This window comes from Dermacentor variabilis, chromosome 11 (assembly GCF_050947875.1).
Source record: "Dermacentor variabilis isolate Ectoservices chromosome 11, ASM5094787v1, whole genome shotgun sequence".
In the NCBI taxonomy this organism is placed as follows: Eukaryota; Metazoa; Arthropoda; class Arachnida; order Ixodida; family Ixodidae; genus Dermacentor; species Dermacentor variabilis.
In genome coordinates this window covers 59,235,805-59,248,562 of record NC_134578.1, presented here as the reverse complement: position 1 = coordinate 59,248,562, position 12,758 = coordinate 59,235,805, and the positions used below count along the sequence as shown (strand labels likewise).

The 12,758-nt window shown below is 49.3% G+C and overlaps 1 protein-coding gene across 1 annotated transcript in view; it reads left to right on the top strand.

The window, feature by feature from the left end:
- Nucleotides 1-6,480: 6,480 nt before the first annotated feature.
- LOC142564730 (uncharacterized) overlaps nucleotides 6,481-12,758 on the top strand; it is a 187,778-nt gene continuing 181,500 nt past the window's right edge. Inside the window, exon 1 of the mRNA XM_075675870.1 lies at nucleotides 6,481-7,932. Within this exon, the coding sequence (XP_075531985.1) occupies nucleotides 7,538-7,932 (395 nt within the window). The 5' untranslated portion in view covers nucleotides 6,481-7,537. The remainder of the gene's footprint in view (nucleotides 7,933-12,758) is intronic.

Sequence of the window (12,758 nt, the reverse complement as noted above, 5' to 3'; positions counted from 1 at the left end):
AAATTCATTCTATTCCTGATGTGGTATCAAACTTATTCTCTTAATTCCTACGTAGACGTCCCTGTCCTTTGGTTCTCACTGCTTCTGGAAGCGCTGGTGATATGCGGTCTATGGGATGCAACCGCAGCATGTTCAGCAGAATGTTCAGCCATACAGTACCTTTCAGCGTAAACAAAAGTAGTGAACCATGCGTTCGCAGAAAGGACGAAAAAAAGCAATAAAAAAGTGACCTGGACGAAAAAAAAAAGAAATTGTCTTCGGAAGAAGTTGGTGAAGCTCCATCTAGAATAATGTATTAAAAAATACGCCTAATTCTGGGAAAGTAAAAAGCCGAAAACACATAATCCTTAGTATATTAGGCTTATATTATAAAGTTATAGTTCAGCGGGCCAGTGTGGATGCCAGTGCGCATGCGCGGTACAACATGCGCAATGGCGTCTACGCTGGGCTCGCTGAGCCATAACTCTCTGTTGACTCGCGTATTTATTTATCCGCTGACCGCATTTCCCTGGCTAATAAGTTATCACTGAGCGCATGACGCGGAACTTCTGTATCGGAAGTTTCTTCAATGTTATCGCTGGTTCTACCTGATTTCTATGTTTTCATCGAGCCTTGCGTAATCAGATCGTACGCGCGGCGCGATTTGCATAGCACTTTCTGGAAGTTACGCTGGCACGAGTGATTACGTTGTAACCTTCCACTAGTCACGTACAAAAGACGGCGCACTTGACCCGCACATTTGATTATACCTTATCATAAGCCTTATCATCGTGCTTTGCGTGCAGGGAACATTAGCCTCGGGGCCTGTGCGGACGCCTTATCACTTGGCGACGCGCGTGGGGCATCGGTGAGAACGGTACACCCGGCGGCAAAAGTTTACGGCCCACGGGATCTCCGAAAACGTTCAGTTCCCGAGCAGCCCGTAGCAGTAGCCAGTAAAACTGTATATACGACAACGTTGTTGGCATATTCTAGTCTATGCCCAAAAATGCAAATGCCAGACTGCGTTGTAAGGTCGCGGAGATATTCAGCTTATTTTTTTCTCAGATTACGGGGTCCCTATTATACTTTTGTAATATGTATATGCCGTGCATGCGGACCGGTCACTGCGCCCGAGTGTTCTTTTCACTACGTATTCCTAACGCTTCACCCCAGCTGGTGAGTATGCGTGCAGGTCAGAGAGAAGCTCCTCCGACGGACCTCTCCACTGATCACGTCATTAAAGCTTTCTCTGTCTCTTTCTTCCCGCTTGAAAAACTGCGTATTATTGAGGTCCATCAAGTTACTTGTGTGCTTCGATGCATGAAAGGACGTTTTGTTAACAAATTAGCTGGAACACCAATGCATTCCTATACGCAAAGTTCGGGAACTAATATCTCGAAACTGGTGTCGTCCTGAGAGTTTGCTCCAGTTGGATCCGTCTTGCGAACTCAACGGCTAGAATTACGGAATTGCAATACGGGTCATTATGTAATAGTTAAAAACTTAATTACTGATTTTTGTTAATTAGTCGATTATGACTTTCCCTTTTTTTTAATGTAGTGTCCGCCGCTGCGAGTAGACCAGCCTACGTACTAGAATTGTGATATCTGCCACAACTTTCAAAGATTGTTCAAAGTGTTCGCTGGAACACCCTCTATATATATATATATATATATATATATATATATATATATATATATATATATATATATATATATATATATATATAAGAAAAAAAGCAGTTCTGGATCCGGGTAAATATTTACAGTGAAGTAGACGCGCGTATGAAGCGGTTTATTGACGTTTCGGCCGGGGTCCGGCCGCAACGTCAATAAATCGCTTCATACGCGCGTCTACTTCAATGTAAATATATATATATATATATACGTGATGATATATACAGTACGTGATGATACATGATAATGAGTGTACATTGTGTACTATCATTGCGTAATATTACAGTTAATTTCAGTTATGCTGTCCCTTGCGTCATTGCTTGTTAGCTTTATTACACCCTTTGGATCGTATATATCGACACAACAATAATCGTAATCTGTCTTGTCAGCATTTTCTTCCTTTAACGCTGCGAGCCTGGCACTTTCAAGTCACGAACCGCATGCGCGTTATAAGCATGACGACACATTCTTGGCAATAAGGTAGCGAGCGCAGCGTTTTCAAGAAAGGCAACGCAAGCAAGGAGGATGAGGATTACTGTTGTGTGTCAAATATTATGCACCCCAAATGGTGTATATCTAGAAGCATATATATATATATATATATATATATATATATATATATATATATATATATATATACCAGTTGCCTTCAGGTTTTATTACCAGAAATCGACCCACACATATCACAGCGAAGCTCCGCCACGGATGGATGGATACTATATGAGCGTCTCCTTCGGAACGGGTCGGTGAGCTGCCCAACAATCTTTTGCTGTTATACTGTCTAGTGTCCTACCAAGGTTAAGGAAGAAAAAGAAAAAAAAAAGACCACCCCACGATGAATTCCCATAATGGAATTTTCTGACCCACTATAGACATCAGACTCTGGAGTTTTGCAAGACGCGTAGCGCCACCGGCCGGTGCGAAGAGGCAGTAATTGAGTAGTGCGAAGCGCGACTCCCTTGCTAAGTCGCCTATGCAGCTAGCGACTGCGAAACAACAATTTAACTAAATTTTGGTCCTTCTTGCGAGTGTTTCGCGCATTTAACACCCAGACAGAGAGCTATGAATTTATCCGCTAGTATGACGCGCCGTCGAATGGGTGTTCTGGGGCCGAACTGCCATAAAGCGCTTGCTGGCTCACTCGTCAGACTGATGGAGGAAACGGCGGAAACCGCGATAGCTTCGCGCGCTACGAAGAAACGCCGCAATCGACGCTACTGTTGTGTTGTAAATTGCGATGAACGTGAAGGAATGAATAACAACGTTCAGTTTTACTGATTTCCGTCGCGATCGTATGAAGGGGAAAGGCGAAAGCACTGGATACGGGCCGTTCAACGTGTTGGGTAATCGAATTACTTGCATTCCCCACAACACAGCGGCTCACATGAGGAAGTGCGATAATGTTATTCTGCTTTAATTGTGGTGCGTAGCCCTGACGGAGGACTGCGGCAACCAAGCGAACACTCAAGAATCTGCAGCCGCCACTTCGTTGGCAACAGGAAAAAACAACGTTGCGAACCATCCTGCGTATCTGCCATCGATATTTCCACCTGTTAACAGGCGGCCGCCTCTGCTTGACTAAACAAGTGGAACGGAGAGATTTGGCTGTTCAGTTTAGCCAAACATTTTGGTTCGTTTATGAATTCAAAATCCTGTTCTAGAGCATCGTTGTATCGCGAGCTCATTTCTAGTTTCGGCATTTTGTACATGTCCTGCGCCGATACAAGTACGTTTCGCAATGTGCTGAGTCTGCTCGACTGCGTTTTTCAAATGTGAGCAATAAAGTTGCTGTGGAGCACTGGATCAGCAATTGCGAAGTAACGCACGTGTGTAAAAACAATGTGGTGTTTATTTACATTTAGTGGTGCGCGTATGTTGCTTGAAGCGTCTGCGAAAATTTCAAAGGTACTGCGCGATGATGTAGCTCCTGCGAGAAAGAAAGACGCGGCCTGCAGGCACTGCAGGAAGCTCAGTTCGGTATGTTTGCACTATGTTTGCTGCCTTGGAAAACGTTTTCTGTTTGCTTCCACGAAAAAGGCTTTGGAAAGATTTGCTGTCTGTAAATAATTGCGAGCAAGAACATTACGATAACATGCATAAAGATATAGGAGATACTTAAGTCTTGTGTACAGGACATTTTCAATATGAAACAATTTGAAATGCTTAGATTTTTATGATGATATGCCTATAAACAAACCACATGCTCTCTGTACTTGCGAGTTTCAGCACGCCGAAAAAAATACCTGAGACTTCTTTTATATTGTACACGTACTACGCCCTGCTGAGCTTTCTCCCTTTCCGAAGGCTGGAGGGGCGGAAGAAGCTTTCCAGGTCCTTGATCTTGAGGAAACCGTGCCTCAACACAACCGAAAGAGGAGGGTCCATTGTGGCCTATGCACCTTCGCTTGCGGACAGCTCTTTTTGCACTACTCAGTTTGTGCCGAGGCTGCGATGGGGGCGCTGGGGACGGGTGTTTCCGCAGTGCCGCCTGGGCAGAGTCTGACGTCTATAGTGAACTTTGTTTTTGTACGTGTCCGTTTTTTGTCGTTTCCCTACTTTTCTTCCCCCAATCCTCCATCGCCTCTTACTAATCACTATTGCGGACATGTTTACTTTGCCACTGCTCCCGCTGAACCCAAGGGCTTCAAAAAGTCCGGTGGTGCTCAAATCGATGGCTGGGCAGATATCCTCACATTCTAAGAAAACATGCTCCATCGTTTCCCTAGCTTTACCGCAGTAAGCACATACTTCTTGTCCCTTCTTATACCTGGCGTTATAGGCGCGTGGTCTAAGGCATCCTGATCTCGCTTCGAAAAGTAATGAAACGTAATGCCACCATGATCGTAATGCGCGCCGCCGAGCGGCCATCCGCACTAACGCGGCGGCAGTACAGCCACCTATTGATAGTTTTCACGTGACGTCACAGACCCAGCTTTTCACCGTGCTGGTGCACCAGCACGGCGGCTACGACGACATCAGTGCAAGCCATCTATAGCCCGGCCTGGTAAAAGTCTCAGACCACACACTCGAGGGGTGGCTGTGCGGATCTGTGCATGTTTTGTGACGGTTCATTTTTATTTTCCGTTCTTGTTATAATCGGCCAGACTATAGGAGGCGGGGAAGTTAGAAATGCCAGAACGGAAACGGGGACTTTTCGGTTGTTCATAAGCGTATTACCGTTTGCGAAGTACCGTGTTACCGGACAGGTGAGATGTAGCTGCACCGTTGGCAGAGACATCACGTGACACTTTGCGCAACCAGAATCACTTAGGCATGTTTTCGCGCGAAATGAGCGTCTTTTGCCGGAGTTAAATAAAAAGACCGCATCACATTAATGTTTATATCACTGCCGACGCTATCCACCGACAGCTGAGCTCGATATGGCTTATCACTGGAACATATAGCTCTGTGCGCTCTCTGGTTTAATAATGCGCCAATAGCTGACGTAACCCAACCAGCCACTGGCGCTTACGCCTCCTATAACAAAGCACATAGGAAAGTTCAGTAGATTCAGTACAGGCTAGGGAGTCTGTAAGAGTCCGCCTAGTGGACGTGTCCATTTCTTCTGCTGTAAGTTCTGATTGGCTGGGCTGGGCTGCGAGTCCGCAGCAGCGAGGCGCTACAGGCAATCAACACTTCAGCACCAGACGGAGTGGACACGTCCACTTGGTGGACTCTTACAGATTAGGTCCTCACTGGACACACACACAAAGCACATGCACACGATGACAGCCTATTAGGCACAGATTAACAGTTAACGATTGTAAGCGCTAGTCAGTTGGGCCGTTTCTCTTTCCTTTATTTCTTTCCCCCTTAAGAATTGTAATGATGTACTCGTAGCCCTCTTCTGCGATGGCTTACGAAGTCAGTACTCCAAAACTTTCTTTTTTTCACTGCTGTGTTAAGGATGAGAATAGAATCGTACGTTATACCCCGGCCCAGGTATCTCAAAGGAGGCTAGTGTTTATCGACAAACCACCGCATAATCTGCGTCAGATGCACGCAACCACGCACTCTTCGGTGACGATAGGATTGCGCGGTGAAGTCGCAGCCGTATCGTTTATCTGAAACAAGTGTACGGATGGTCCGCTCACGAAATGTGCACGGGACCACCAGGGCTTGACAGCTGACCCTCTTACGACGCCGAAATGGGTTTCTCCGGGCCCAAACGTTCAGAGAAAGCACAGCACGACGCTGCTCGTGCCTCGTGAGGAGCGTGGCATGCTGCGGGCGCATTCAGTTACGCCTGGCGGCTTCTTCAAGACACTACGCGACGCCGGCTATTAGCTTTCCGTGCGCCGCTCCCAGTCCGTGTTTATTAACGTGTCGCGCTCTCGGCGTGCGCCCGTCATTAGTGGATCCCGCACACTCCGCCTGTCACTTCTTATATTTCTGTTCTTCCAAAAAAAACATCCCCCTCCCCCGCCAATCCCGCGTCGTCGACGCACTCTTTCCCACCGGTTTTGAAGCAACAAGCTTGCAAGCAAACATGGCGACGGGCCAACGGGTCGCACGTCGTCTGCAGAGCACGCTTCTGTTTGTGGTGCGGCAGCAGCGGTACCGAAAAAAAAGAGAAAACAAGAAGCGTGGGAAACGCGGCAATATGAATGACAATGTACGGCTCCACGCGACAGGGAGCGGGCCCGGCCCCCCTTCTTCCGCTACTGCTCGTGTGTCACGTGCACCGTGACGTCAACGGCACGTGACGCGATCAAGGCTATTACGTGCGCTCCCACCGTCCTTCCGTTCTTTTTTTTCCTTTTTTACTTGCATTTTTATCTCATGCTGACTCGCACCGCCCCAGGGAAGGGGAGTGGGTGCGTCAGCGCCATCCAAAGAGGAAAAGCGAGGTGCGAGAGGTTCGTACGTTCTCATCTTGCCGTATTTCTTTGTTTGTTTTAGTAGTCAGAAAAGGCCGCTAGAGGGAATTAGTCGCATGCGATTTGAATAATGTCGCGGCGAAGGGAATTTGACGAAATGGTTTTTCACGGTTCATTGTGAGACATTTAGCTACATTTGGACATCTATTCAAGAAGAAACTTATTGATCCCAAAACGTCGTGACCGCCTATTAAATCATGACACAGCCAATGAGTTGATTCCAATTCGCTCATTCCCAAAGTTCGTATTATCCGGGTGTGTATGTCTGTCTATGCGCCTGGCTTCCAATGCGCGGAGCAAAAGAAAAAGAAAAAAAACGATGGATTTCATTTCGGAATCATTATCATCTCTGAATTCTTCTCGTCCTGCGTCATTACGTGACAAATCACCGGGATTGGCAACTAGACGCGACGGAATAAAATAAAGATTACTTTACACCGGTACATAACAGGGGCCCAAGTGCTAGACTACAGCGTTTTATAGGTCAAAGACATCTCGCAACTCAACAAAAGTCTAAAACAACAGAGAGAGAACAAATACAACCGCTGCTACCCATAAAAAGCTGCAGCCAGCCGTCGAAAGCGGCTTCGGAAGAGAGCGCGAAGAACCCACTAAATCGAAACACAAAAAGACAAAGCAAGCAGCAGACGACGATGCAATCGCTGGCGATGTCAGCGCTGCGACAACGACCGGCGGGATGCGCTTGCGTAACACCCGGAACGGGGAGCTTCCTTCCTCCACCGAGGCTTCTCTCCTCCCGGGGCGCGCTGCGCCCTTGCAGGGGCGTCATCGCTCAGCAGTGAAAGCGTTTCACCCTCTCTGCATCCCTACTCCTCCTTTCCTTTCTGGTTTTCGTACTCTCTCTCTACACACGCAAAGAGAGCGAGAGCGAAAGGCAAAGTCGGGGGGCGCCACAGTCGAGGCGAGAACAAACGGCAAGGGAGGCGGAGGAGGAGGCGGCGCGGAGAGTCCGTGCGTGCTCCCGTGCGTGTTTCCAACATGGCGGCCAGCGGATGCTTGGACGAGGAACGGAGCGAGGAGCTAGAACACAGCGTGGTGCGCAAGGCGTTGCTCGATATGATTCGACCCGAACGGATATACCACCAGCGCGGCGAGTTCGACTACGCCTCCGTGAGGTCCTCGGCCGGCCCGGGGCCCAGCAGCGGGCCGGGCGGCCTGGCCAAATGCCTCGTCGAGAGGCTCGCCAGCGGTGGCGCGGCGCCGTCTGTGCTGGTGAACAACAAAGTGGTCGTCGGCGCGGCCTCGGCGTCGTCGGCTCGCGGTCTCGCCTCGAATGCGGCACGTCTGGACGGTTACGACGGCGACCAGGAGCCGGCGGAGTTCGCGACCGAGCGCCGCAACCATCGCTACGATCGCGCGCCGAGCACGGACAGGTCAGTACCGAACAGCACGCCTTTCTCTTTTGTCTGTACGCGAGCGACGGAAGGCCTTGGGGGCTCCCCCCCCGACTTCGGCGCTTTCCCTGTGGAACCGCTTTGATTCAAAAACGCGTATGTGCCGGCATCGCTCGTGAGTTTGCAATCGTCCACTTCGGTGCGCGTTTTTTTCTCGCTGTCCTCTACTCGCGGTACGCGTTGTTTTGATTCGAGCGAAGAATGCGAGAAAGTATCAAGGGGGCGGGCTCAGAGGAAGTTGTATCTGAAGAGAGCCGGAAATAAGGGGGGGGGGGGGCGGCAAGGAAAGCCAAGGGGAAGAAACCAAAGATTCCTTAGGGGGCGATCAAGATCGTGGATTTCGGGCAAGAAGGTTGTGCTCTGTGCTCCCCCTCCCCCCCTTATTTTTTTCCTGGCATCTCCTGGGAGACTTGCTTGGAGGTAACCGGGTCAATAACACGTTATCGTCCATCTAGGAGAGAGAACGTATTATGCAGGCGCCGAGTCTTTTCGCTAGATGTGACCTAGGCGGCCCTGTTTGGGTTGTTGCGCAAACGCAGTCCGGAAAGACTGGGCATTCTTTCTTCGTGGGGCGCCGATTATACATACGTCGGCGGGATTTATGTAATCGTAGCGACGGCGGGGAACGGACTTTCACTTGCCGAGGCGCTTGGCCCATTCGGGCGGCCTCAAAATCGCACCCGAGCCTGTGTGTGTTTGCGTGTGTTTAGACGGGGGGGAGGGGGGGGGGGTAAATAGTCGTCGAGTCGTATGCTTCGCTCGTATTTTTTTCTTTTCCTGAATTCGAAGAACGACACAAGTTCCTTGCATTAGTATCGATGATTTGCGCACACGATTTCGTCGTTGGGAAACGTTGGCGTTACTCGTGCCGCTCTATTAGCATATGCTTAGGACTTTTCCCCCTTTCAATTCCTCCTTTTTTATTGTGCATCAGTCTGAATCTGCGGTTTCTTTGTGGTTCAATGTTCCGCACAGGGCATATGCGACTGAAAACATTTCCTTTTACGAAATTTCAGGGTATGGGAACAAGTTGTTTTCGTGGATGAAGTGACTAGTTGAGCGTAGAATCTTGTACAAGTTATTGGGTCTTTCTAGCAGAGCATTGCAGAGTTAATTGTTCGGTCGCCACAGTTGACGACAGCGTGGAAAGTACCTGTGTTAACTTAGAATATGGCCAGTTTAGCTGTATTGCTGCGGCAAGGTGTCTTTTCTTTCTGCCAACTTTTGCTCGTGTAAACGAACTGCGCGCAATGAACGAATGGCAGCCCCTGCTAATTCTCGCATTAAGGTCTTCTTCAAACTTACACAATAGTAGATACTTTCGCATAGCGTAATGGTAGCACGGTATGGCTATGTCCAAATACTGCTTGTGCCTGCGTTAGTGCCAGCTGATTGTACTGGGGAGACAGCAAGCCTGGGCCGCTGTTCAAGTAGCTACTTAGCAAAGCTGCACTGTTTGCATTACGGCATGGGTGATTGTCACTTTACAAGTCGTCGTAGGAGGCGCAGTTTTCTGTCAGAATGGCTCGGTTAATACTTTTGTTCAGGTGCTAGTATTCATACCAACCGCGAATGGCTTCAATTTCTCCGTAGTGCTACGATCGTCCGCGGACTGAAAGTTCATTTCTTTTTATTCTCTCGGATGAGCGCTTTTAACATCGTGCTAACTTAAACTGTTCCTTGCGAGTGCTCTCGGGCCCAGGTTTGGAAATGATGCTGCGGCGTATTCAAGCAACAGCCCACTAAAAATAATATATAAACGTTGTAGTTGGTTCTCGATTTAAGGCTTACGCTCCGTCACGCAGGAGCAGTTACGGTAACGTATGGCTAAGCGAAGACACATATATACCAGCCAAGCACGAGCCCAGTTTGTACTGAAACAATGCCGCGGTAAAGTGCGTTTCTTCTTTAACGATAACGCGCTTCCAGAAGCCAGGCAGGGGTGCTTTTGACTTTGGAACGCTATTCGTTGTTATTACAGTGGTAATCGACGGAGAACGTAAAGCGTATTGATGATTATTTCATGGTGAATACATAACCTAATGTATGCAGTTGAAAATCCAGAACTCGGGTATGAGTTGAGAGGGCTGCCTCGGTTGCGCCTAATTGTGCGCTGCACCTTATCTGACCTATTTTATGCTCTAGTTTGTCTACCAGCGTAACATAGCTTTAGTGGGCCTTCGGGGTTTCCCTCTCTCCTGTCTAGGTTCTTACGAGACATGTACCCGTCGTCAGCAACGGAATACCATAAACGTAACAGCATGTCAAGCTTGAAGGCTGGGCGTGTTGGTATAGCATATTAGAGGTTGGATTGCGCAACATTTTGAGGAGACACAGACAAGCGCTCTGTGGTGTGTGTTTCTCTTCTGTGACGTCTCGTCAAAATGCTGCGCAATCCAACCTCTAGCAATGGCATGTAACTTTCTTACCTGTCGGCGAACGTGGGTACCGCCCCGGGGCAAAGAAAGAGAGGAAGAGGTGAAGTTAACGATACGAAATGACGAGGAAAACCAAGCTACAGACTCAACAACGTAGCCACAAAGGCCCCCTTGGAGTAAGAGAAATGGTGAAGGGGAGACCCGCCGTGGTTGCTTAAGGTCTATTCGATTAAACCAAGCTTCCCTGCACCTTCTGCACCTAGACCCTCGATTCCCCGAGGTGCAGCAGTGCACCCCCGTGCTCGATTGAACGGGGTGCAAGCCAAGGTGCCGCCGCGGTGCATTGCACCCTTGAACCTTGCAGCGAGTGGGTGCAGCCCGGCACCCCCTGCACCTTTTCGTTTGAGGTGCCGTGCACCTTTTTCTGAATCGAACAAGCCTTTAGTGGCTATGGTGTTGGGCTGCTAAAGCACGAGGTCGCGGGATTGAATCCCGGCCACGGCGGCCGCATTTCGATAGGGGGGGGGGGGGGGCGGAATGCGAAAATACCCGTGTGCTTAGATTTAGGTGCACGTTAAAGAAGCCCCCCAGCTGGTCCAAATTTCCAAGACTAGCTAAGCACTAGTTCCCTCGAAGCCACACAGAAACCAAGCTGCCCTTTACCTCTACACCGCCGTGTGGGACCGTCGCCACACTGCTTCTGCGGTTGCATCATTTCTCCACGTTGAAATAAGCACTGCGGGGCGCCTTATCAAATAAACGACGGTGACGAGACGATCGTGAATGCAGAACGGATGCCGAAAAAAAAAAAAACACGCGTCCTGCGTAGTCGCCCAACCCGGCAACCTAATTCGCCGGCGCCTTCTCCTCGCTTTTTCGTTGGCCCAGAGCCTGGTGCGCCAGTTCAGGGAATGCGCGGGCCCCCCTTTTCTCGAGTGGACTCTTCTAGGCGCGACAATGGGCCCGGAAAACCTGCACGTGCAGTACGTGATGGCCACCAAGAAAATAACTTTCTTCGGGAAATATTTCGTGCGAGGAAACGACCTGTGTCGGCTTGGCTTGGCTTCCAGTGCGAGGCACCAAACGAGCGTCGTCCTTCGCTCGGCATTTTTCCAGCAATCGGGCAGGCGGTGTCGAACTGGTCGAAGTGAGTCTCGGATGGGGGCCTGTCAGCGTGGAGTGACGTTTCGGACAAGCGAGAAAGCTCGTTCTCGGCTCCATGTGCCAGGCTGTTTGCGGGCCGGTAATTTTCTCGAAACCGAAGCCAGCAGTCCATCCCCTGCCCCCCCCCCCCCTCTTTCTTTTTCTGGCCCTGTGTCTTGATTGGAGTCGGTAGGAGTGGGGACAGATGCCAAGAAAATCCTTCGGTGTCGAGCTGTGGGGCTGGGTAGGCCGGTGACAGTGACTTGTGTCTCCTAGCGAGCGTTTAGTTCTCGTCTTCGAGTCTGTTTTCTTTTTTTCCCCTTTTTTGTTATTGCTGGTGCGTGGTTTTTGTTCCTTCTTGGTTCGGTGGTGTGTTCGGGGAGGTGGGGGGGCACGGTGACCGGAAATGAGATGCCCAGGTAGGGGCGCTAACGAGGTCCACGCGACGTTCTGACACCGACGTGCCGGATTTTCGTGCTCTGCGTCAGCTTAAGCCTAGTAAGGGGAACCCACACTACTCTCCCGTGATGAAATAGTCTTTTATACTTTCACTACACTAAATTCTTCAATGAAACGACTAGACATGAGTGATTCCGTCTTCTCTTACCTCATTTACTTCGACAAATGGGCAGATGGGATTTTTATTTCGACGGATAAACGGGCACACCGAATCTAATTTTAGCCTTTTTTAAACGCTGTCGCAGAAAAACAAAAAATTACATGTGCCTCACCAGGGCTTGCGTTCCCCCATCGATGTCAAAGTTAGGGAGACGAAAGGGAGGTGTTTTGCTCGTCTGCGGTGTGGCAACAATACAGGAGCAGACGACGGTAGAAGTCCGATCACTTTATCCAGCGTTTACCTGGACCATGCGGCTTCATGTACGGCGCCTGGCTTGACGTCGTGTTATTTCAGGATGTTACCAGCATTCGTCTCGCGTTTGTTGTTGAGTTGTGAAGCGCACGCAACTTTTGTTGGCGACCCTCTGTCTCAGTGCACCCACGAAAGCGATATTGTATCGACCATGTATGGATAAGGCACATTTCCGTGTTTGCTTTCTTTTTTGTTTTTGCGTTAGAAGTGTTTAGTATAATAAAGTTTGTTGAACTCGTGTCTAACCGCAAGCACTGTAGGACATGCCGTTTTGTTGCTTTTTGCTTTTTCTATATCGGCTCGTTCACGCTCGTTTGCGCAACTTCCATTATCAGTGTTCCGACTTCGCCTTGTGTCGTCAACCTTTAGTCGCTGGACAATCGCTTCTGGTAAAAGCCGGTGACACAGTTGTC